This window comes from Rhinolophus sinicus, chromosome 16 (genome assembly GCF_057876585.1).
Source record: "Rhinolophus sinicus isolate RSI-liver-muscle chromosome 16, RSI-T2T, whole genome shotgun sequence".
NCBI lineage: Eukaryota > Metazoa > Chordata > Mammalia > Chiroptera > Rhinolophidae > Rhinolophus > Rhinolophus sinicus.
Genome location: NC_142516.1, coordinates 91,154,180 through 91,179,392, shown reverse-complemented (window position 1 = coordinate 91,179,392; position 25,213 = coordinate 91,154,180). Strand labels below are relative to the sequence as shown.

At 49.1% G+C, this 25,213-nt stretch overlaps 1 protein-coding gene across 1 annotated transcript; it reads left to right on the top strand.

Moving 5' to 3' along the window:
• The first annotated feature begins 1,529 nt into the window (after positions 1-1,529).
• ALOX5AP (arachidonate 5-lipoxygenase activating protein) lies at positions 1,530-21,646 on the top strand. The gene is made up of 5 exons (XM_019736425.3): positions 1,530-1,789; positions 7,941-8,040; positions 10,197-10,267; positions 13,598-13,679; positions 21,173-21,646. The coding sequence occupies exons 1-5, from the start codon at positions 1,720-1,722 to the stop codon at positions 21,333-21,335; spliced, it is 486 nt and encodes a 161-aa protein (XP_019591984.1). The 5' UTR covers positions 1,530-1,719; the 3' UTR covers positions 21,336-21,646.
• Positions 21,647-25,213: the final 3,567 nt, after the last annotated feature.

The window sequence follows — 25,213 nt, the reverse complement described above, 5'->3', positions numbered from 1 at the left end:
ATGGTTGTTGCGTCTGGGATGAAAATGCAGGAATTTTGCATTTTCCATGTAACTACCAAGGGGTTGCCATTTATCTGGAGAAAGCTGTCCTGTAAAATGCCAGATGTCCCCCTGTCCCAGCCAGCAAGTTCACGCTCACACCTTCTCTCTACTCTTATCTATCTATATATATACACAAACACACACACACACATATATATATATATATATATATATATATATATATATATATATATATATTTGTATTTTTAAAATATTTTTATTACAATATAGCCAACATACAATATGATATTAGTTTCGGGTGTACATCACAGTTATTGAACAGTACCCACCTGTAGCACTATACAAACGAAACAGAGACAAACTCATAGAGACAGAACATTTTGATGGTTACATTTTGATATTGAGAAGATTCCAGGGACGGTGTCTCCACAATCACTTCAGGGGAGCCAGTGGCAGTGTTTAACAGCACTTCCTGTTTGGAAGGTTTCCTTACGGTCCTCTGCAATCCCATCTCTGCCACTTTTCTCAATTCTTTGGTTGAGCTTTACTTTTCTTGTTGCTTTAGTTTTGTAGAAATGGAGACGTCCGTTGTCCCTCCTCCTCCTCCTCATCCATTTGTTCATTCACTCATTCATTCATCCAGGCCGTATTATGTGGCTGCTACTGTGGACCCTGCTGTTGCGACCTGCACAACACAAGCCCTGGGAAGGCGAGGGAGGCGGCGAGGGTTAAACTATCATAAAGAGACAGAGACTCAAATACAGTTAAAGCACAGAGGACCGAGGGACTCGCAGTCTCCAGGGACTGGAGCCCCGAATCGGGTCGTCGTGGGTATTTATTGATTTCTTACAATAAGCATCACAAGATGAAAGGCAGGGTCCGCACCATAAAAATTCTTCCAATTCCCAGATATCTGTCCCAAAGCAACCGATGCTCATTGTCCCCAGGCGACTAAGGCGGGTGTGTTCAACCCCCTGGGGGAGCAAGTCTCACAAGGTAAAACCATCCCACGAGCTAAGCAGGAAGAGCGATATCTTATCACTCTAAGAAGCCCTTTGCATAGCAGAGTGCAGGACAACTGGGGCATGCATCAGCAGCTTCCCATAATGGTGAGGAGGAGGGGTATGGCTACCTCCTGACTTTTATTATGTTAACTCATGGGGGTCCCAATGGGGTCCCATCTGGCTTAAGTCATTCCTCCCATGAGGAATCATTACTCGTCTTTGACTGCAGACCCAGCTTACAAGGACCAACTAGGGAGACTTAGGATAAATGAACTCAACCCCAAAGAGGGACAGTCCCACAAAGACTTTCCTTTCCTAAGGAAAGATTGGAGGGGACAGACGGCTAGGCTGCTGTGTGACCACACCCTGCCACGCGTCAAGTACTCCTTTTCTTCTAGGAATTCAAGGGAAGAATGACAGTACTTGCGGCACAGATTGTTTGGTGCTCTATAAATATAAAACAAGTTTTATTTTTCTTTCCTTCCTGTTCCTCTGCTGAGCCCTGCTGAGCCTGGCAGGTCACACTGAGCCAGGGCACTTTAGTGGCTAGTTACAAAAAAACAGAAAGAGAGAGAGAAGGCACTGAGTAATTGTGCTGGGGCCTTCGGAAATTCTAATGATGAAAGGCAGGGCGCAGGTCCTCACTTCCCCTTTCTGCACAGTGCAGCCTGGGTGCCACTGAACAGTCCTCGCTGGGCAGCCTGAAGCAAACATGGACCAGGAAACTCTGGGCAATATTGTCCTGTTGGCCATCGTCACCCTCATCAGCGTGGTCCAGAACGGTAAGGGAAGCTCACTCAGGCGGGGGGTGGCACACAGGGGAGACAGTTTTTGCCAGTTGTTTGATAGTCAGCCTGACACAGATCTCTGTGTGTGCGTGTGCACAGCTTGCTTTCTCTCCATTTGCTTCTTGTTTGAATGTATAGAGAGAGTTGTGTGCATTTCTGCACGGATGAGGTTTTTTTTTTCTTGTCCTGTTCTTCCTTTCACTTTAATGTTGATAACTAATCATGTTTTTAGTGCCAGGGCGGCAACCTGGAGACTTTACAAAAACCCTCCCTGACGTGCCTGCAACAGCATTTTAACTGTTAATTAATGCAGCCAGAGAGGAAGGCAAGACGCCTGGAAAGGGAAAGTGAGATACATGTTCACTTAGACACCAAGCTTTACTCCAGTGCATCTGAGGTGACCAGTCAAGTGTAGGCTTAAAAAAAAAAAGAAAGAAAAGAAAAAAAAGAAGTGAATTTGGGGGGTGTGAAAGGGAAGTCACCTTATCAGTTTTACCTCTCTGTGTTGCTTTTTTCTTTTGAAGAAACATGTTTTGTAATACTTTTTTTTCCCCTAGCAATGCATAATTTCTGAAGCATTTTTCATATGATTATATACTTACATAAATGAGAAGGGGGGAGACTTTCCGTTTTGGGGTTCGCATCTCCACGAGCCCTGCTATCACTGAAAACCACCAAGCAGAACACGTAGAGCTGCACAAGGCAGGGCCGTGTAGGACTTTGTCTTGAAGGTTCTGAGCTGGGGCTCCTCAGACTCTTGTTGTAAGTAACCCCAGTGGCTTTCTGTTTTGCAACTTATTGAGATAGAGAAAATAGGAGGGTACTTACGAAGGACAGCTCTGTAACATAATGGGAAGGGCTGAATGTCCACACACCATCACACTTTGGGAATTTAAATATGTAACCAGTTTGGGATAGTCTGATATTTTCTCCCAACTAGAGTGTGGACAAAGCCCGGTGATTCGCCTTTCGGGCACTGAGGAAGGCTTCTCCCTGGCCCCCTACACCAAAGGCCCAACTTCGCACATTCCAAGGACATGACATCTATGGGACAACATTTGCAGCTTTCTGACCCAAACGTTTTCAGTCGCATCGCAGCTCTGAAGGGAACAATTGGATTGTTTAGGCGACTGTTTCTTCAAGCCACTGCTATTTCATGTAGGCGTCATGCCCGGGCTCCCTCAGTTTGAAGCTGAGCAAAAGATTCTTCATTCCACCTGCACACACCTATAGTGACCCCACTCTGTGCCAGGCAGTGTCCTGGGTACATGGGGACGCAGGCAGCTAGGGTCCCTGCCCCCAGAGAGAGAAAGGGCACTGGGAGAAGACGAGCAGGCAGGGTGGGCAGGAACCCTGTGACAAGCTCTTTGTGGAGGCAGTGACACGGGTGGTGGGCACTGCTGGTTAAGCTCAAGGCAGAGTCCCCCTTCAGCCCTTCCCCACATACCCATCAACATAGCTGACGAGTACCAGTGGCCAGGAGCCAGTGCCCTCTGAGTTCAGGGCGGAGCTGCAGTGGTTCCTGTTGTGACAACAGTCTCTTCATCTCTCCCAACAGAGGTGCCCCAATACCTGGCCCTGGGCTGTGGAGGCGGCACTGGACTTTTCTGCATTGGCATAGCAACCGTGAGCAGACTTGAGCTAGATGATAACGTTTTAGTTATTTTTGGCAGATGGGATTAAGAAGTTCTAAGGTTCAAGGGGGGGGGGGGGGGATGGATTATAGATAGCCAAATGTCTGGGTCCTAATCACAATCTCCAGGCCATTTAAGGTAGATAAGGACAGCACACCCTGGCCTCACTCACAGAGCCCCACCCACTGATGGGTGGGATGGAGGCTTCCTGGGGGGGACATACAAGTGTGGACAAGCACAGAGTTATGTTTTGGGCTGCAGACGTTTTCATGCTGGGCAGTCCCCACAGGCCCTCTCCCCCTTCACAGCCTCTGTCCCTCCCCAGCCCTCAGTGAGAAGCTCCAGCCATGTGGAGGCAGAGTGATATCGTACAGCGTTGTCCCACCCGTGCTTGGGGAAGGGACAAATTGCCCCTTTTGAGGCCACAGGAGCCCTTGCCACCCCCTGAGGCACAGCCCTGGGTTCCCATGCAGCACACAGCTCACCGTGGGACCTTTTCATTTGTAACTGTTACATGTGCCTTGTAGGGAAACAAGAAAAATTCCAGTGACTTGGGAGACGACACCTCTGCCTGTTTTCACAAAGGCCCAAATGTATGTCCAGAGCCTGTCTTTGCAATTCTAATTAACCTCAGTGTAGCAGCCACAGATGAACCTTACAGAGTTCGGAAAACATGCAAAACAGTGCTGTTATCCCTCTGGCCACCTCCCCCCAAATGCCATTCTGTTCCCTTCCTGTTGGTTTTAAGAACTGTTTACATATGGTTGCCAGACGCTGCATACTTTGTCTTTGTCCCAAGACAAAGCAGCTCAGTCCATGTGTGTCTGTGTGGTTGTGGCATCCGGGCTCTGGGGACAGCGTGTGAGCTCAGTTCCCGCAGAGGCTGGCCTGGCTGCCTGGAGGGACTTCCTCCTCTGCCTCGCCAACTTTCTTTAGTCATCAAGATCTGTGAACATGTCGCCCGCGTCCTACTTGATCCAGCAGAACGCAGTTGTGGGTTTACAGAACAAGCTTAAAATCCATCGTTCTAAGAAACCTGGGCCTGACCAACCAAGCCTGGTTCCCAGGGAGTGTAGATAGTTGCGTGTCCTATGAAGAACATCTGCAGAAACTCCAACTTCTCCTGCCCAGTATTTTGACAGGGAGCAAACCTGGGACACAGATTCAGAGAAAGTGCCTTCCACAGGAAGCCAAACTATTAGATTGGAAGAAGAGGGTCAGCCGAGAGGAGGGGCACTGAGCCTGACTGGTGACAGCAGAGGAAAGGTGTCCTCCAGCAGAAGGGCTGTTTCCGTGGCCCTTCTGATGGCAGGGGCCGGTGGCAGGAGTTAGCATCATCCTCTCTCCTCTAAGAACAGCAACTTCCTCAGCTCTCTTCTTGCTGTGAAGCCAAGAAAGGGCACACGATGGCCCTGCAGTCATAGGGGTCTGTGACAATTGTGACAGAGAGGGAAATAGACCTGGTGGGGAGCACCCACCTTTCCCTGCTACTCCCACCCCAACACACACACTCACAGGGGGGCTCTTGTGCGGTCTCAGCACCCAGCCTGGGGTTTGACGGGCTGTAGCAGCAGGCTTGTGCACTCGAGCTCCCCAGTATGGAAACCTTCTTTACACCATTCTCAACGCTCCTACCGCGACACTCCTGCAGGGGGGAGCTCACAGTCCACTCAGAGTGCCCTGCCCATTGTCCAGTGTAGTGAGAGTGGCACAGTGCTTCGTGCTGGGCATAATATTCTCTCGTTCAATCCTTGCACCCTGCAAAATATATGCTATTATTTTTCCTATTGTACAGAGAAGCACAGTGGGACTTGCAGATGCTAGACCATTGGTTGGAGGGTCTAGAGCCCGTGGTGGTAAAGCTGGGATTCGAACCTACTCCAGAGAGTAGACACTCACACTATGTTCACTCAGTTGCATTCGCTCGTACTCACCACTCAGGACGCGCTTTCTAATACTGAGCTGAGAGCTGCCCTATAATTTCTATTCACGGGTCCTGTTTTTGTTCTCTGGAAAAGCTTAGGTATGCCTGCTGCTTCTGTCTTTACACAGTCACACTGCTGGCTCATACTAACTTTGTGGTTAACTAAAATCTCACGATTTTTTATGCGGTCCCGAAAAGGCTATTTAACTTCTCCGACCCTCTGTTTCCTCAGCTGAGAAGCGGACTCATGTGTGCTGGTTGAAGGCCTTGCATGAAATGACATAAGTAAGATGGCAGCAGTACCCAGTGTGCTATCAGTTCTCAGGAACTGTCTCTGTCCCTGTTTCTCTCCCTGGTTTGGCCTAACGCTAGCAGCTAGCCAAGATAAGTGTGTGAGTGGTCTTTGCACGCACAGTTTCTGCAACATAGTTCAGGGTAACAAGGCGTTGGGGTGTGAGGGGTGGGGAGAAGTGGGCAAAGGTAGCCCAACTCTTTCAAGTTTAGCTTAGAAGGAAGGATAGGTAGGTCTAGTAGAATATTGGACTGAGACAGCTTTCTTTTTGTTGTGTTCTCAGGGTAGGAAAGATCTGAGTATGTTTCCAGGGTAAAGAGAAGGAGAAAGAAAAGAGACTGAAAGTTCAGGAAATGAGGAAAACAGTAATGAAACAAAGACATGAGAGGTGGCAGGAATGGGGTCAAGGTCACAGGTAGAGGGCAAGCCTTGGGAAAGAGGAAGGGGTTTGTTCTCTGAGCAAGCAGAGGAAGAAGGGCCGGCTCAGGGAAGTACAACCAAGTCATGATGCTGGTGGCAGAAATAACCTCTAACTGTCTTAATACTACCTCAGTTCACATGTTCAGGGCCCAGGACATCACCTTGGGGTCTGGAAAGATAATGCTCAGAATTTTTTACTGGATTCCATGCTCAGAAGAGACATTCAGAATTAAGTACACGGACAGACATGTACTTAAACCCAGTGGAGCTGATGAAATCTAACCAGTGAGCGTCAGTGTGTCAGTGACAGGAAAGCACATCCTCATAGGGCCAGCTGGGCCTCAGCCCCAGCTTCATGGCTTCCCAGCAGTGACAGTGACATAGTTATTTAGCCTCCCAGAGCCGTAGTGTCCTTGTCTACAAAGTAGGGACAGCTCTGCCCACTTCACGGAGTTGGTACAAGGCCCAGTAAGGGAACCTCTGTCATGCACCCACCAGAGTGCCTCCTTCATAGGAGCCAGCCCTAGAGATGGGCTTGAAACGGCCGTTGCTGGGGAAGGAGTGTACTTTTGAGAAACAGAGAACCACGAAAGGCTTTTACTCACATGCACAATTGATAAGACATCCTTTCCACATCTTTTGAGGAGGTTAATTTGAAGGTGATGAAAAGATGGTGGGTCCCTGACAATCTCACTTCCCCCCTTTTCACTCTCGAAACAGAAGTAAAGGAATAAAATGGGGGAGGGGCAGAGATCTTCATTCCCCACCCCCAACACCCAATCTATAGACAAAGCCTCCGGATTCTGTCCCACAGCTGTCACCCTAATCAGTTCCCTCTCATCTTCTCTCTGGTCCTGATCTCGCCCCTCTTCACCATCCCCACAGTAAACACGGGCTGGCTTTCTGATTACATCCCTCAGCTTACACCTATCAATAACTCCTCAGTGTTCTCGAGATGGAAATAAGTTCTGAATTTCTTAACGTGGCTCCCATCAAGGTCACAGTCACAACATTCAACCAAGTGGGCACTTGTCAGCAACCTTCTCCAAGCCTCGCTCACTTACTGCTTCCTCACTGAGGCTCACTAGCCACAAGCAGCACTTCCAATGGCCCGTCCTTGCTGTACTTTCTCTTTTGCCCACAGCTCAGCACACTGTGTAATTGTAACCGAGGCATTTTGTCTGCTGTATGGTCTGTCTCCTATCCTTGCCAGAACGTAAGCTCCCCGGGCCAAGGCTCTTGTGTGTTTTGTTCTCGGAAGCCAGCTAAGTGTCTGCACGTGGCAAGTGATAATGGATAAATGTCACTGAAAGGACAACTCACCACCTACCTCTCTGGCCTCATTTGTAATTCTATGGGGTTCCACACCCTGTCATAAGCTGGACTTACAAAACCAAGGAGAGTTCTTGCCTTTACACCTTTTATATTCCATTCCACCTCAGTGGAGTTGTCCCCTGACATTCTAATTCCTACTTGTTCTTCAGATTTTATCCTAGGTGTCACTCCTCTAGGAATCCTTCTGTGACCCAAACACTGAGCTGAGTTGCGTCCGTTGACCCTCGATAGCACCGTGTTCTCACTCAACCTCTTCTTAGTGTCGCTCACTGTACATTCACGTCCACTTTACTTGTTTGTCTATTTCCTTCAACTGTACGATCCTTGAAAGGGGGCTCTGTCTTGCTCACAATCGCATCACCAACAACAAACAGTGAGTAGGAGAGAGTGGCTGCTGAATAAAATTTTGCTAAATGACATTTGATGGAGGACATTTTGGGCTGTTTGGAGGTCAAGTCAAGGAAACACGTAACATTTAACATGGGATGACTGGCTCCAAAGCCTGCTGGTTCTCAGACAAACACACCTTTCTCCTGACAGGGTTCTTCGCCCACAAGGTGGAGCATGAAAGCAAGACCCATCCTGGGCGGAGCTTCCAGAGGACTGGGACACTTGCCTTTGAGCGGGTCTACACTGCCAAGTGAGTCCAAACCCTGACACTGCTGATTCACAGAGTGGGGACATGGGCACCCCTCCTGGAGCGAGGACTGCCCTGAAGGCCACACATCTGTCTGGGCCAAACTTCAGAATGCCAGGAGGCGGGGTTCCCAGGAGAGAGGCTTTGGGGACCCCCCTCACCATCTCTAGGAAGTGCTAGCATTAAAAGAAAGGAAGTCGGGGCCCTGGGGGCGGGGAGAAGAGACCTCCACAGCTCCACTTGTCCCAGAAGCCTGGGAGCCAGTCATTAGTCACGGAGTTGACCAGTTTCCTATGGGGTTAGAGCCCCACAGGAAAACTATCCGCCCCTCACTTTCCAGCCGCAGAAGCAACAGGCCAGACACTCTGGCAGCAGCCTGTAGTCATTGTCCCTGCAGTCCCCTTGGTGGAAATTTGGGGGGAGACACAGTACATTTCATAATACTGGTCACCTTTAGCAACCAGACAAGAACAGAGAGAATGTGGGAATTATGCAGTGGCTTTACCCCTCTCTGCTTTGCTTTTGAATCAAAAAGCTGTTCGAGAACACCTGGAAGCCCCATGAAGGAGAGGCTGCCATCTCTATTAGGCATGCAAATGTGAATGGATGTTATGCCAACACTAGCTTTCCCTCTATGAGGACCGTATTTAAGTGGAGGGCTCAGCCGGAGGCATGTCTGCTGCTCCTCAGTGCCCGCAACTAGAGGCCTGTCGGACAGGAAGCCTTCCCTGGGAGCTGGCGAGGGCCTTCGGGCTTGGCTAGGCAATGACTCTGAGTCCCCGGGGTAGGCGGTGGGGTGGGGGAAGTCATGGCCACCCGAGGAAAGGGCTTTTACACTGTCAAGAACAGCACAAGCAAATGCGGCATGGGAGCCACCCTGAGGGGTCAGGGGCTTTGTGGGAGCAGTGGGAGAAGGCCCCACACTCAGGGGCACTGTTGGCTTCTGTGAATTAAAGTGACTTCGAGGGCTCTGGACTGCACAGGCCTTCATGGCGCTCCAGACACACTTGCTCTTTCATCCTCAGCCTCACCTAGTGTTTTTCAGTTAGTCATGCGGAAGATGGAGGGGGCGTCCTCTCCACTGCCAGTTTTCATTGTCAGCCCCTTTGGCCCCCAGCTTCTAAACTGCTGTGTACGCAGACTGAGCCACTCATGGACACATGGGTAGGGTCGTCCCACACTGATTTCCTGCCCCCCATCCCCTCACCGTCCCCGGGTCCCACTCCCTCATACCCAGCGCTCCAGTTCAGGGCTATTCCCGCAGGCTGATCTCCTGGAAACACTCAGCTGAACTGCTGAGATTTCTATTTTAACATTTGGGCCTTCAGCGTATTAATTCTCAAAATCAACTGAAGAAATTTAAAGATGTGATTGAAGGCATTTTGGATCCATTTAAAGGAGGGTAGGGAATGTATGTGAGGTGGCACCAACCAACCCCCGCGGTGTGAGAGGTGAGGGCTCCCTTCAGGCACATCCATATGCAACAGCTGTAAAGAAGGTGTCTGACAGGGCCACATCGAAACCTCTCTGAACATGGGATCCAACGCAAACATTAATCCTATTCCACCAGTTTGGAGAGAGACGTTACTCCTGCCTTGTCACCAGTCACACTGTGTTCTAATGCCTCAGCTCGTCCACACTGGGGACATTAGGCAGGGCAGCCATGCAGTGGCATTCCACTGTTCCTTGAAGAGGTCAAGTTGCCATTCCCCCTGCAATGAAGAAGAAACAGGGCAGGGCAGGCCAACTAGCCTCTGCCATTCCCCTCAAGAGTGAACCAGCTCTGCTTCTAAGAAGCCACCCCCACCGGCCGCTGCCACAGCCCAGCCTCTGCATTGCCCACTTGTCCATTCCAGAAGCCCTTTGGCACAGCTAGGAGCTGGGATTCTGTCAAAGGGGACCCGCCAAGAAACCGGATCTCCGATGGGCTTCACTGAGGAGAGTAAATGGGTTCCAAACCTGTGTTGATTTACACCGCTGTCCACTTCTCACATGGCGGCTAGTGTCGCGACTTTGCAGGTAGATGGATGTGGAATTATGAATGGAATTCGTGCCCTGTGTGCTGTGGTGATCATTCACTTGAGGTTTCAGGTCATTTTCAGACAACACGGCAGTAAATGTTTGCTGATTTTTCCTCTCTGTCTTTATTTACTCTACAGCCAAAACTGTGTGGACGCGTACCCCACTTTCCTCGTCGTGCTCTGGAGTGCGGGGCTGCTGTGCAGCCAAGGTAACACTGCTTCTCTCTGTGTGTTCTCTCTGTGAAATGGGCATCTATCTCGGGGAGGCTGCAGTGCAGGCTCTTTGTTGAAAAGACTTTGCCTGACCCCCAGCTCCGATGCGGGAAGCCCTGAAGAGGTGAGAGCCCTCAGGAGGCCTATTTCCACGGGCTCTGTGCCTGCAAAGCCTGGGATGCAATAATGCATTGCTAATGCTTGCTCCCGGGGGCCTGGTTGAGAGTGGCCCTGCTGACAGGGTGGTTTAAGGCTAACTGTGACTCAGAATCCTTAAGCAATGTTAGCTCAGATACAAGGACATTACAACTGAGAGCACCGGAGGCATCTATTCTGGGACTGCGGTCTCTTGGCTCTCCCGCTGACAAGCTTCCAGCAGGGCAGTCCTCCCCCGGGGAAGATTTCAGGGCTCCAGTCTTCCCTGGGTTGTCAGCAGCCCACAGTCTTGACTTCAGCAAGTTGACTCCCAGAATGGATTTAAAATTGGAACTAGCATTATATATTTTCGGTCCCCTTTGGAGATTAGCAATGTGTCTGGTGGAGGCTTTGCGTGACCTGGCCAGTTTCCACACTGTGGCCAGCAGGTGCACCAGAAGAGGCTACTAGCATTCTCTGATGAACTATTAAATCCATATCACCATCTCCCACTTTACAAAGTAGGTAGAGTAGATATTGTTCCCCGCCATGACTTTTGAGGACACTTTGGTCTAGGGAGATAGGTAACTTGTTCAAGGTGACTCAGCTGGTAAATAACAAACCAGGATGAGAGCCCAGGTCTTTTGCACTAAATTCTGGATTTTTCACAAGTAGCCTTTCACGTTATTCATTTATATAATATGTATATATTAAACACCTACTCTGTGACAAACCCTGACCTTGGATACAGAGCTGTAAATAAAAAGAGATGGTAGTGAGACAGAGCACTTGGCGAGATGAGCCAAGAAAATCAGTGAATGGATACATTTTTGCCCAGAGTGACGTGAAGGAAAAGAATCAGGTGCAGTGACAGAGAGAGAGGTGAGGGATGGCAGCCGGAGCCACGCGGGATACCTTGTGGCTGTAAGCTCACTGTTTATTTTCCACTCTATATCCTGAGTTAAATAAAAAACGTGTCTGGCACTGCTTGAAAAATCAAGTTAAACTATGCTCATTGCAGGAGTTATGATTCCTTTTATGTCTTCGATAACCCTGGGTGTAGACGAATCTAGAGTTGTTCTAGCTAAATAAATACACAGGGAGTCTGCAGGGGGTCAGAGCCTGGAACTATGCATTTCCTGTGGAAACAAGTGCTGGCGTTGCCAGGGAACAAAAGTGTCAGTAAACCTGTTTGATAATTGTTGTGTCTTATCAATATACGCATAGTAGTGACTGGTAGAATTTTTAGCTGAAAGGAACCTCGGAGATCATTGTAGCCCAAGCCCTTTACTTTACAGAGAAGGGGCCCAAGACCCAGGGGGACAGGAGGCCTGCTCAGACTTCAGCATTGTGAGCCCAGGTTTGACCCCGCTGTACCCCTCCTGCGGTTCCAGGCAGCCCAGGTCCACAGGGTCATACACTGTTCCCGGCATGAGTCCAGCCATTTCCCTCCCTGACTCCTACTGCTGTTCAATTTAATTCCCAGTGAAAGAGAAATGGGCTGGTAAGTTAGTGCAGAGCCATCCAGATGGGACAAACCAGGAAAAACTTTGTCCAAGGCAGATTGTGAATTGTGACAATTTTGTGACTTCTGGAGAACAGGATGAGCCTCACAAGCAGCTCCTTTTGTCCTTTGGTTTTTCTTACCAGTCGTTTAACAATAGTATTTGTGGAGGTGCTGTTGTGGAAAAGACACAGGTCTTGGGGACTGACAGGCTGGAGGCCATTTTGAGGCCACTCACTGCTGCTGTGGCCCCAGGCTGTGCCTCGGCTTTCCTAAACCTCAGTTTCCTCATTTGTAAAACAGTAAGAATAGCATTCCCAGGAGGACTGTGTGAGATAACGTGCCTGTGGCCCTGACACAGTGGTTGGGACGTACCAAATTGAACCACACGTGACTGCCGCTTTCTGACTATTTACGGTCCACAAAAACGGCACTTTGCTGTCCATCAGCCTCACAGGAGCCCAGTAAAGTATTGAGGGTGCTGACGGTGGTGCTAACGTTTTGCTCAGGCCTGGTTTCAAATTCCATCTCTTTGTTGGCCCACCTATATGATTTTCATTCATTTGACAAGTAGTTTTTGAAAGCCAGTACGTGCCGGGCACGATGCCAGGCACAGAGATGATGTCTAGCAAAAGATGACTGTCCTCATGGGTCCTTTGGTCAGCAGGTGACTCTGGGCAGACCCACTTCCTGGAGCCTCCATTTCCCCGTCTGCCAAACGGTGGCAGTAACGTGCTCCTTGCCAGGAGGCTGGGAGGATGGGAGACCCAGGTACCCAAAGGCCTCAGGCAGTGCCTGACATATAAAAAGTGCTCACTCAGCATAATTATCTTGACATTTGAATAATGCTGGGAGGTTTTCCAAGTGCTCTGATACCCAGGCCCCTCTCTGACCCTCACAGTTGCTCCTGAGAGTTAGGAAGGCGGTAACCGGCCCTTTGTCCAGATGTGGACTGACTTAAGTACAGCTGATACTTCCGTACTTAGTTGTCGTGTCTCTAGGCAAACAATGAAATGTGTCGCTCACTAGAGGCCTAGGAAAGCCAGATAGAGAAGGTTAGGAGCTCCAGCTCATAACCGTCCAGGTGGGGTTGGGTTTTCTGACTCAGCTCCAAGTGTCAGGACTGTAGGGTTATTTGGGCACTGCGAGTGGCTGTTCCTTGCAGGCTCCGATACAAAGGGGATCTCCTCTCATAGAGATCTTTTTAGAAGGTTGAGCATTGAGATGCCTGGAAGCCCAGAGGTGAAGGGTATCCTTTTAAGAGACTCAAGTTCAGAGCCGGGCTGAGGGTTCAAGTCAGCCTGCCCACCCCCCCAACCCCCCAACACACACACAGGCGCACCTACCACCTGACTCTCTCACACAAGCCCCTGGACTGCTCAAACCCAAGTTCCCACATCTGGAAATAGAAAAGATGATACTGGTCACGTGGAAAGGATTCAAATTAGGTGATGGATATGAAAATACTTTGTACACTATACCGCGGTACCCGTATAAAGTAAAACCACCGTTATCAAAGTTCTCAGATTTCTTCCCACCCGCCGCTGTCTGCAGAAGTTCACATCAGCCCTGCCTGTCAGCACCCGAGGCCTCCGTGACCTACAGTCAGTGCAGTGACTGGATTCATCTTGTCTTAGCTGTTCTGGTGGCTCTGAAACTAACACGGGTGTTTTCCTTCCTCCCGTAGTTCCTGCTGCCTTTGCTGGGCTGATGTACCTGTTCGTGAGGCAGAAGTACTTCGTTGGCTACTTGGGAGAGAGAACTCAGAGGTAGGCATTGAGGCTGTTTCAAAGCCACAGAGCGATTCTTCAGGCTTTTTGAGCGCGAGCAGTGATCAGTCACAGCCATATTCCGCCTGGCATTCAGGACGCTGGGGGACCACTGGGGGGGGGGGGGGGCGAGGCTGACGAGGATCCCTCTGCCTTTTCTCCCTGAACGCTGCGGACTCTGGCCTGTCAAACACTTCCTCCTCATGGCGTTGGGCTCACAAAGGATGCTTTACCACCATGTGCTGCCCATTCCCTGCAACCCCACACCCTCCACTCCCACCCTTCCCAGTCTGGAGTTTGAATGAGCTTCTCTGTCTGGCTTCCCCAGGCCTCCAGTGAGTGAAACATTTCATTGTTTGCCTAGAGACACGACAACTAAAGCTTGCACCTTGTGATAAGCTCTCTGAGTAACAGATCTTCCGGGGACCAGCAGAAGGAATGTTGGGAAAATAAGATGCTATCACAGGCAGAGGATGGGGACCAAAACAGTCACCATGGAATGGCTTACAGATGGTGCCAAAGCAGCAGTGACATTTCCCCTCCACCTGGATTGGGAAATCTGATTGTAGTCAAATAAATGATGGCACTTGCAGAAGAAATGCTCAAGTGACCGTGTGCCTAAGAGAACAGGATTCCTAGCGTACCAGACAGGCTGCGAGGGCCAGGAATACGTTCTGGGAGGCAGCTGCTCACACGCCCCACCCGGCCTTCCCCTCCGTCTTCTTCCTTGTCTGGTTTTCGCATGCCTCCCCGTCTTTCACAATAGCATACTTCTCTAGAGGCTAATGGGCTCTCCATTCCAATCGCATCCTTCAGTGGTGACAAAGGCAGTGACATCCGGGGAGGTCACGAAGGAAAGCACTACATGTGGGGAGCTGGGAGCCTGCGAAGCTAAATGACAGGGTGGTTGGATGGCGAGCGGCAGCCCGGCAGAGAACGACTCCTGCCAGCAGTTATTTCCCTGTGCTCAGGCCCCTTCACTCCTCTCTGTGGTCTTCCTATTTGTCCTCGCAAACCGCAATCCATTAGCATCTTATCCTTATCAACATTGCCCTAAGTGATAGTCTTTATGCTTTTACCTTGGAAAGCCTCTATCCTGCCTTCCCCAGGGCTACCTGCTGTCAAAGGTTCGGGGTGGTGGTGGTGAACTGTGAGTCTATCAGTGAAATAAGGGGGTTCTGCTCCTGTGGGCTGGCTCCCTGGCAGCCCCACCTTCCTCCCCCAAATCCCAGGGATTTGGTCCCGTCACTGTTCTTCTCTTCGTCCGTCACCCTTTGCCTGAGATCTTAAAAGTTGCTTTAATTCTAAGATGAACTGGGGAGCATGACAACATTTGTACATTTACTCTCAGGCTCTTTTCATTTTAAAGGTAATTACCACCCGGGAATAGACAGAGGTGGCAAAAAGAAACAGTAGAATATACACTTAAAATCTGAAAATATGTTTTCTCTGGAACTCGTTGAAATGCAAATGGCCTAACCTCTGAAATCCCTCCCTGGTCTCCCCCTCCCCCAGTGCTGTGCTGGTTTAGACCCTCCTCACCTCTCTCTCCTGTGTCCCCAGCACTCGTGACTAATCAGTCACGGTGCTCTTTCCTGCAGAGACCAAATGTGGCCTCATGCTGCTTCTTCACACGAAGTTCTGAGCAGTTGTCATGGATAGAAATGACACACTAGATGAGATCCTAATTCAGACCAAAATATAGCCTGAGGTGGATGCAAGACTGAGGGGCTCAGTGGCTAGGTCCAAGGAGATTTTGAATTACGTCTTCTAGAAACCACTTGCTAATACCATCTTCCATCGTGGACCACTCCCTTTCGTCCACCCTCCTGTCCCTGGGCTGTGTCACACTCAGACTCTACAGATGCCTTATGCCCTAATGCCTTCGGGATCTGCTTTAGTTCTTGGCTTCACAGATGGAGAAGGCACTGCTCAGTGAGATCCCTCCCCGAGAATTTCTCTCTTGGAGTCTAGATCATCTCTGCTTCTCCCCAGAAGTTGCTTGGCCCTGTCCCCTTCAGAAACTGCAGTGTCATTTTTGGTCCAGTGAGTAAGGAAGACGTCCTTGGTGTGTCTCCCCCACCAAAGCTTCTTCCTTCATGGATTTTTGTGGCTCCCTCCTTTATCCCACCCCCACCCGCCCAGGACCTTATGGCTCTTCTCAGCCCTACATCCTACCGCCACCCCCTTTCTCCCTGTCCTGGTTAGGTCGTCTGTGGCCTCCCTAACTACACAGCAGTTGAGGATGAATCTTGGTTTCTTCCCCGTTCATCCTAAGCTACTACCTGGGCCCAAACTCAATGGCAGTCGGCATTATTTTGTAAGACTACCTGACTTTTATCACCTCCTTTCACCAGCTGGCACTAGGCTGCTCTCTCTTTCTGTCCCCCAGAGCCCTATCCCCTGTTGGAACCCCCACTAAATTCTTTGCAATTTGAAGTTCTCAGCTCAGTGGCGGGTGGGCCAAGGTGGGCGAGTGGGGAGGCCCATGAACTCAGGGTGCCCAGCTCCGCCTCCTCCTCGTGGCTTGCTCACTCCTCGCAGCCATTTCCCCCTTAGCGTCACTATGTAGAGTCTGCTCCCTCACCTCCAAACATGGGCCAGGGGGTTACGTCACCAGAGTTGGAGGATGAACTTGCTTCCTTTGGAACCCCCAGGGGAGAGCATGGGTACCCAGGCTGGTGTTTCCAAAGTGAAAGCCACCTGCACCGGGCTCACCTGGGGTGCTTATTCAAAATACAGTTTCCTGGGCCCCACCCTGGACTTGTAGACCCAGAATCTCTGGGGTGGGGCCCAGGAATCTGTATCTTCACAACTTCTTTAGGTGAGTCTTATACACACAGACACTGGAAACCACCTAGGGCTGCTCTTGCCTCTTTTCTGAGAATGAGTCATTCACGTGACACACATTTATGGAGGCTCTGATTTACTGCAGAACAAAGGGGACTGTGTCCTGCTCTCATGGATCTTACAATTTTTATTCTCTTCAGAAGTTACTAGGTTTAAAGTGATATTTCCTCATTGAAAGGAACAGAATTTTAAAGCCAGAGAGACCATGAAGTTTTCTTTTTCTACCCATATTTTGCGTGTATTTTTGTGTGAGATGAGAGAGGGTTGACAAGTCACCCAAAGCCACACAGCAGTGAGTTGAGGCTGGAACTCAGGTCTCCGGATGCCTGGGTTCACCTCCCTCACACCACAGCTCCTCTTCCTGGAACTTTTAGGCACACTGGAGATGGGACTTGTTTAGCACAATGCCTCTTTTATGTTTTCCTGTGGGTTTTATGCTGGGTGTGTTGGGAGTGGGGGTGGGCACATTTATTTCAAAACTGATAACCAAATCCTAGTCTCCAGAACCTGGAGGGAGTCATTATGGGAGCAAGAGCAGGACTCTGGCCTCACACACAGGGTTGAATTTCCACTCTGCCTCTTCCTGGTTGTGTGACCTTAGGCAAATCACTTAACCTGTCTGTTCTTGGTTTCGCCACCTGGAAAATAGGTTAATCATACCTCATGGAGTTGTTCTGAGAATTAAATGAAGTCACAGATATAAAATGCCTGGTCCCTACAAATGCTTAATAATTTTATTCTGACCTTCCCCACACCATTTAGAGAGAACCAAGCATCAACTTTTACTTATTGATTTGTTTGTTTATTTGTTTATATATGTATTTATTTATATATATTTTTAAATTTGCAATTATGACAGACATTCAATATTATATTAGTTTCAGGTGTACAGCATAGTGATTAGATATTTATATAACTCACAAAGTGATAACCCTGATAAATCTACTACACATCTGACACCACACATAGTTATTACAATATCATTGACTATATTCCCTGTGTTGTACTTTACATCCCTGTTTTTATAACTGTCAATCAGTACTTCTTAATCCCTTCAGCTTTTTCACCCAGCCCCCCAACCCTCCTCCCACCTGGAAATCATCAGTTTGTTCTCTGAACCTAGGAAAAGTCTCCATCTGTTCCTGTTTTGTTCATTTATTTTGTTTTTTAAGATTCTACATGTAAGTGAAATCATATGGTATTTGTCTTTCTCTGTCTGCTTTATTTTACTCAGCATAATAACCTCTGGGTCCATCCATGTTGTTGCAAATGGTAAGATTTTATTCTTTTTTTATGGCTGAGTAATACTCCATGGTATATATGTACCACCTCTTCTTTATCCATCTGTCTGTCCATGGACACTTACGTTGCTTCCATATCTTGGCCATTGTTTGTGAAATGTCCTTCTTTGTTTCTTATTCTAGCTTTTGTTTTAAAGTGTATTTTCTCTGATATAAATATTGCTATCCCAGCTTATTTATTTTCATGTTCATTTGCATGAAATATTTTTTTCCCATCCCTTTTCTTTCAGTCTCTGTGTGTCTTTCCATTGGAAGTGGGTTTCTTGTAGGCAGCATATGTCAGAGTCTTGTTTTCTTATCCATTCAGCCACCTTGGCTTTTGATAGGAATATTTAATTCATTTACATTTAAAGTAATTATTGGCAGGTATGTAGTTATTGCCATTTTGTTAGTCATAGTTTTGATGTTTGTTTTTCCCTTCTTCTACTTAAAGAAGCCCCTTTAGCATTTCTTGTAACACTGGTTTGGTGGTGATGAACTCCTGTAGCTTTTTCTGGCCTGGGATATGCATCATTTCTTAGAAACAATAAAAGTGAGGTCTTGCTGGTTCCAAGTCTGACATGCAGTATGTGCCCCGTCAGGCCCCTTGCTCTTCCCCTGCACCCTTCCTCACTACACGAGCTCTGGTCTCCGTCTTTGCACGTCCTGTCAGCCCCCAGGGCCATAGCCCAGTTCTAGGCTTGAGAGACCAGCTGGGGGCCTCGTTCACACTCAGCCCTGCACCTGCTGGGTGTGTGCTGAGTTCTCACCTTTTACACCTTTTCACGTCCTGGGAAGAGTTAAAGCACCACAGGCCGTCTCCTTTGGGAGTGGTATGCTTTGACTCCTTTGAAAAATCCTACCCAAATTCAAGAATGTCACCATGCCATCCAGAGGCACCACCATTTCTTTCCTCACCACGGAGTTATCTTGAGCACGTTTTGAAACAGCTTCGCAAATCATTTTTTCTTGTTTCTGTAATGAGTACATGGTGGCCTCACTCATGTGATAAATTTGACTTTTTACAATTGAGTCCCTCTGAACCCTCTGTTCTCTGTCAGAAAAAAACAGACTCCCTTGCTTTGTTTTCACTTCCTTATCAGCATTAGCAGGTAACTCGGTATTGGTCTGCCAGGGCCACCAGAACAAAGTATCACAGACTGGGTGGCTCACACAACAGAAATTTAGTGTCTCACAGGTCTGGATGTTACTTTCTCCTAAGGACTCTCTTCTTAGCATGTACCATGTTTCCCTGAAAATAAGACCTAGCTGGACCATCAGCTCTAATGCATCTTTCAGAGCAAAAATTAATATAAGATCTGGTATTATATTATATTATATTATACCCAGTCTTATAGTAAAATAAGACCAGGTCTTATATTAATTTTGCTCCAAAAGGTGCATTAGAGCTGATGGTCCAGCTAGGTCTTATTTTTGGGAAAACATGGTAGAGGGTCGTCTTCTCCCTGAGTCCTCACATAGTCATTTCTCTGTGCATGTCTGTGTCCAAATCTTATAAGGACACCAGTCAGATTGAGGCGGGGTGCACACTAGTTACCTCATTTCATCTTCATTATCTCTTTAAATACCCTACCTCCAGATACAGTCACATTCTAAGTTACTGGGATTTAGGACATCAACGTAGGAATTTGAGCAGCACTCAATTCAGCCCAGAACCCTCTCTTTTGGGATCACACTTTTTTCCCCCCAAAAAAGAGATAGGACATCTCACTTCATAAGCGGGACTGTGAACCAAGGAAGCCAAGGAGAGAAGAATACAGATGGCCAGGGAGCAGGGGCGCCTCAGCTGGCAGTGCTTCTCAAACTTGAACGTGCCTGGGAGTCACAGAGGGAGCTTGTCAAAATGCAGGTTCTGATAGGGTAGATCCGGGAGGGGCCTGAGGTCCTGCATTTCTAACAAGCTCCTTGTGCTACTGACCCACAAGTCACACTTTGAGTAGCAAGGAGATTCAACTGCTGAATGATTCTCAAATGCTTGACATGGGAACATTGTGGATTACACTGTGAGCCTTTGGGACCCCTTTCAAAAAGATAAAATTTCTAACTTTAAACCCGTGGACACCAAATTTTGCTCTCCCTGATTATAGCAAGAAACAAGCTCAGCAGCATCACCTCACCTGTGTAGCTGAGCTAGCTGTGCTTGTTGAGGGTCCTGGTTGTCAAAGGATCCCCTCGCCGGGGTCCTTACTAACAGCCTTAACGGGCCATTTGGCTGGACTTGACTAGTGCTACCCAGATGGACCCAGTGCAGCGGTTACAGAATTCTGCAGATGGGGGAGGAAGCCGGGGTGGCCACTGTGCACAAAGGGGGTCACCTCCCTGGGGAAATGCTCTTGACCCCGGCTTAGGATTCCAAACCTTCGATAGAAGGATATGAATGTATAAAAAGCCTCTCTCCCTCCATGCACTTAAAATGCTTGTCTTCCGTTGCTGGGGGCCCAGCTCTCACTGGAGTGAACATGAATTATTCCCAGGCAGGTGGAGCCCTCAGATGCCAAAGCACCTTTTACATTCCTCTAGCCTTGTTGGCTCACTTAAATCATCCCCCCTCTCCTAGAGGTCCGTAAGGCCTGCATTATGCACGGCTGCCAGCAAGGCTCTTACAGGCACTCCTGGAGAGGAGCTGCACAGAGAGGGTCTGAATGATCCATGAGGTTCCCCGTCCCCAGCCAGAATGCTTGGTGACCAGCAGAACCCGGCACCTTTGGCCACGAAGGAGCTGAAGTTCAGAAAGAAACCAGGGCAGCACAGAGGCACTGACAGCAGAGCCCTAACGACGAGGGGATTGAGGTCTGGGCACTTTTAGCTTGGTTTTGAAATATGTTCAGTGACAACTAACAGCTATGACATTCTTCCCATTAAGGAAATGGGGCATTGTCACGTGGGGTGTCATGTGGGGTCTCTGGTCCCACTCCCCACATAAGAACGCAGGACATGGTGAGGCCAAAAAGGAACACCCACGGAGCCATAGGTAGGGGAGTGATACCATTATAGTCTCACTGGAGGCTGGGTTCACACGACGTGCGACCTGCTGTCCGTTTTTCTGCCAACCGACCGACTTTCTGACTTCCCTCGACTCTCCTCGACTCCCCAACATAGCTGCGGCAGTTATAATTAGTGGCCAATGGCTCAATGGTTACAGCTGATGGCCATCTACTACCCGAGCCAGCACCCCTCCACGTGAGGCCAAGAACCTGGAAACTGCTCTCTGGGGCTCTGTCCCCACAGGCATCCTTGAGTAAAAGGAGCTGTACTTTAAACCCCGTGTATCTCAAAGTGATAACATTATTTTGGGGTGAAATTTGTGCTGCTTGTACAGTTTTGCTTTTCCTTCTTTTCCAGCACACCCGGCTACATATTTGGGAAACGTATCATCCTGTTTCTGTTCCTCATGTCCGTTGCTGGTATATGCAACTATTACCTCATCCTCTGTTTCGGAAGTGACTTTGAAAACTACATAAAGACCATCACCACCACCATCTCCCCTCTGCTGCTCATCCCCTAACTGTCCGCTGAGCGCAGGGTTGGTGTTCTCATTGATCAACACCTAGACGTCGTCATAACACAGCCTCTGAAGAGATGCAGCTCCTCTTCAGAAAGGAAATAGATCTAATGACCATCTGGGCTCTGCATCTTGAGTTAACCTAGCTTTTCCTGGAAGAAAATACCTGCGTCAGCTCTGCCTTCGAAAATGGCAGTGGCCCTGGATTTGTTCCTCAGGTCCTCTCTGTTTGCTCCTTGACTTATCCTGCTTTCTGAAGATGTTTTGGGACCAGATTTATGTTTTCCTAAAATAAAATACAGAGACATGTTTTAGGCTGGTGGTTGAGTTTTTCTGTGGGTCTATTGCTACAGTTGAACAAGTAGTTTGTTTTTCTCAACCTAAATAATGATAATAAAACATACACTACACACACACACACACACACACACACACACACACACACCTGGAAGGGTATTCCCCAAAATGTCAACTGTGATTATCTCTGGGTGAAGAGAGTTTGGGTAAGTTTTAGCCTCTTGTTTATATTTTCATGTATTATTTGACATTTCTTAATGAGCCAATACAAGTAAATACCACTAAACAGAGGAACAGAAGAGGTACAGCTGAAGTGTTGCCACTTCCAGGAAGCCTTCCCTGACTCCAGGTTTGTCTAGTGTTGCCCTCTGACCGCCCACAGCACCCCATCACAGCTCAACCAAGTCCTCCTTACAATGTAAAGGTATTTATTAAGATGTGTCACTCTTCCCCACCAAGTCATTAGCTCTTGAACATCCCTGATGTCTCCTATTTATTTTACTTTTCCTGTGCCAAGCTCAGAGATGGGCACATAACAGGTACCCCATGACTCAAACTATTTGAGAACTCAAAGAAACATCCTGTAAAGTGATATCTTGTAGGAGACTGTAGGTGTGAGTTTTATGAGATTAAGATGGGTTTTTCCCCAATGGTTTTAATGAGATAAATTGCAGATAGTGCCCCCCCCCAAAAAAAATACACTGTAGACAAACAGGCTACCTTAAGAATCTTTTGTGGATTGTGCACCCCTACTTACCACCCCTGAGGATTAGGTTGGCATCCTATGTCTAGCATTGTGCCCAGCACTCATCACAGCATTCAGTTTGAAATGTGCTGTAATTCGGTGTCAGTGCCTGTGATAACGCCAGGCCCATTGTATGTGCCCCAAAATATTGGCTGAACAAGTGAATGAATGAATGAGCTCATGGATTACCGGCTGACAGTATTTACTAAATTATGTGTGTTGAGCCATTTTCCATATTGTGGACAGACTCATAGTGGTCTAACCACTGCCACACCTGGTGTCCCTTGGCACAAAGAGCACAGTTTGGAAGATGGCCGGAGGTGGCCAAGAGTCCAGGACACCTGAGAGAGAGAAGCCAGCTCCTACAGGGGAGTCAACTCACCAGGACTGAGGTGTCAGTTGTGGTGACTAGCAATAGGTGATCGTCCTTACCGCCAAACTGAGTCTCAAGAGGGTCCCGGTTTTAAGACGGAGGGGGCGAATCCAGGGGCCTATCCTCCCCCGGGTTCCCCTGAGTTGCCTGATTAGGGAGTGGAGTGATAGAGACATGCAGTGCGGCCTGTGTGCTGTCGGGTCGATGTACTTCCTGTGTAATGCTCAAGGCAGCAGACCTCTGGATTCAGGGGGAAAGCCCCTCGTGGACATAGTTTCTTGGCCTGTCTGACGGTCCAGGCCGAAGCCCCTGGGCTGTCACTGCCAAACCCAACCCAGCAGGAGCTTCTTGGCGCCAGTCGCTTTCATAGAGCTGGTTCCCCTCCTACCTCCCTGTCAAGAGCAGGACTCGAATATCCTAGCCAGCCATTTCTTTTCTTCTTGGTGAGGAAAGCACAGCAAATTGCAGGGTGGTAATGACCCCCAGGCCAGCCTCAGCCTGGGCTTGGTTTGCAGGTGGTAGGGTGATTGATTGTTCCGGTGTCCCTGGGGTTGGGGGGCTCCTGGAGGTGGGGCTTTCAGATTTCACACTGGGACAGGCCTGGGGAAACCAAGATGAGTTGATCACCCTAAGGGTGGGCTAGGTCAGAGTATTCCCCCAGGAGCCTGGGGACATTTTAGCTCCTAAAGGTCACGCTGTTCAACCTGACCACGGAACCTCAGAGTGCAAGGAGAGGAAATGATGAGATGGCCCATCAGAGGCTCTGCGGATGGCGGCCTGGGTGGAGCGTGCGTGACCAAGGGCACGCGGGGCTGAATCGCGGCTGGAGCAGGCGTCCCAGGTTCGAAGCAGAGGGTCTCAGGAGCGGAGCTCCTCTACCTGAAGACAGCAGTGGAAGTGGTCAAACTCTGTCTTCAGAGCTCCAGGCCTGGGCGAGTCCCTGCTCTGTCACATCCTCAGTTCTGGGACTTCTCCCTGAGCCTCAGTTTTTACCTGTGTTAAATTGGGAGCATAACAGTGCCAAATGTATGGGGTTGTTGGGAAGACTAGTGGGATAAAGCAATTAAAAATGGTTAGCACATAACAAGTGCTGAATATTATTATCTATCCTTGCCATATTTATTATATTTATTATTGTTCGCTGATTGTATTTGTCTTCTATTGCTGCATAACAAAGTCCCACAAACGTAATGGGTTAAAACCACACACGTTTACCATCGCACAGTTTCCATGGGTCAGAGGTCCTCATGGCTGAGCTGGGTCCTTTGAGTCTCTTCAGGCTGTAATCAAGGCGTCAGCCTGAGCTGTGATCTCGGCTGAGGCTCAGGGTTCTCTTCCTTGATCATTGATTATTGGCTGTAGGTGTTTTGCGGCTGTAGGACTAAGCCCTCCTCTCCTTTGCCCTGACACCTGGACTTCTCCACAATATGGCAGTTTTCTCCTTTGAGGCCAACAGGAGGGCGTCTTTGGTGCTTTTTGTCGTCTCAAGTCTATAGACCCACTTTCACAGGACTCACCTAATTAGGTCAGGCCCACCCAGGGCAAGCTCCCCTTTAACTGAAAGTCAACTGCTTGGGAGCCTTAGTTTCATCTGCCAAATCCCTTCACCTTGAGCTTACGATGTGACGTAGTGAAATCATGTTTCAGGTGCTGCTCACACTCCTGGGATGGGGACGGTGCGGGGTGTGGGTCAGTTCAGGACTCTGCCTGCCTCGCCTGCCATCCACTCTCACAGGAACCAAAGGGAGCTGGGGGACAGAGAGCGTGGGAGCTCTGGGCAGAAGCAGGGTGTGTGTGAATTTGTACGTGTGAACACCTGGAGGGAGCTCTCTGAGGAAGGAGGCCGGGGTTCCCTCCAACTCCTGAGGACAGCAAAGTTTCTTAACCTTTTATGTCCCCCATGGACACAGCAGTGATAGTCCAGGTGAAGTTAAGACATATAATAAGGGATTCCTCCTTCCTCTTCCCTGTTTGTGAAGAGGGAATCTGGGAAGTTTTGTATTCACCCGCCACCCCACACCTTCCCCATCTCAGTACATGTCCCACCCACCGCTCTGGCCTCAAAGGATGGTGCGGTCCTCCATTCCTCTCCTCCTTCCCACCCTGCGGCCAACTGTCCTACCAGGTTCCCTCAGCTCTGCTTCGATGTACATCCCACAGCTGGTCACTGCCCACCATCCCCATGATGACCCTGCTGCCTGGGCCAACGTCACTTCACTGCTGGACAACGTCCATGGCCTTTCCATCAGCTCTATGTCACATGCCCTTGCTTAAAAGCCAGCAGGGCATTTCATTGCTCTTAGGACAAACCCCTAAGGCCTCGGCATGGCTTTGTGGGATCTGTGCGCTGGTGGGTGCCCGCGTCCTCTCCGCACTCCTCCTCCTGCTCGCCCGGCACTAGCCACATGGCCACACCAGCCTGTGGCTGCTCCAGCGCAATTCTCTTCCCCCAGACAGCTCCGCGCT

Excerpts from the sequence above, each read along its gene's own strand:
- ALOX5AP (XM_019736425.3), top strand. The coding sequence starts at position 1,720 with ATGGACCAGGAAACTCTGGGCAATATTGTCCTGTTGGCCATCGTCACC. Across the intron at positions 1,790-7,940 it reads CATCAGCGTGGTCCAGAACG|GGTTCTTCGCCCACAAGGTG; the intron begins GTAAGGGAAGCT and ends TTCTCCTGACAG. Across the intron at positions 13,680-21,172 it reads TTGGGAGAGAGAACTCAGAG|CACACCCGGCTACATATTTG; the intron begins GTAGGCATTGAG and ends CTTCTTTTCCAG.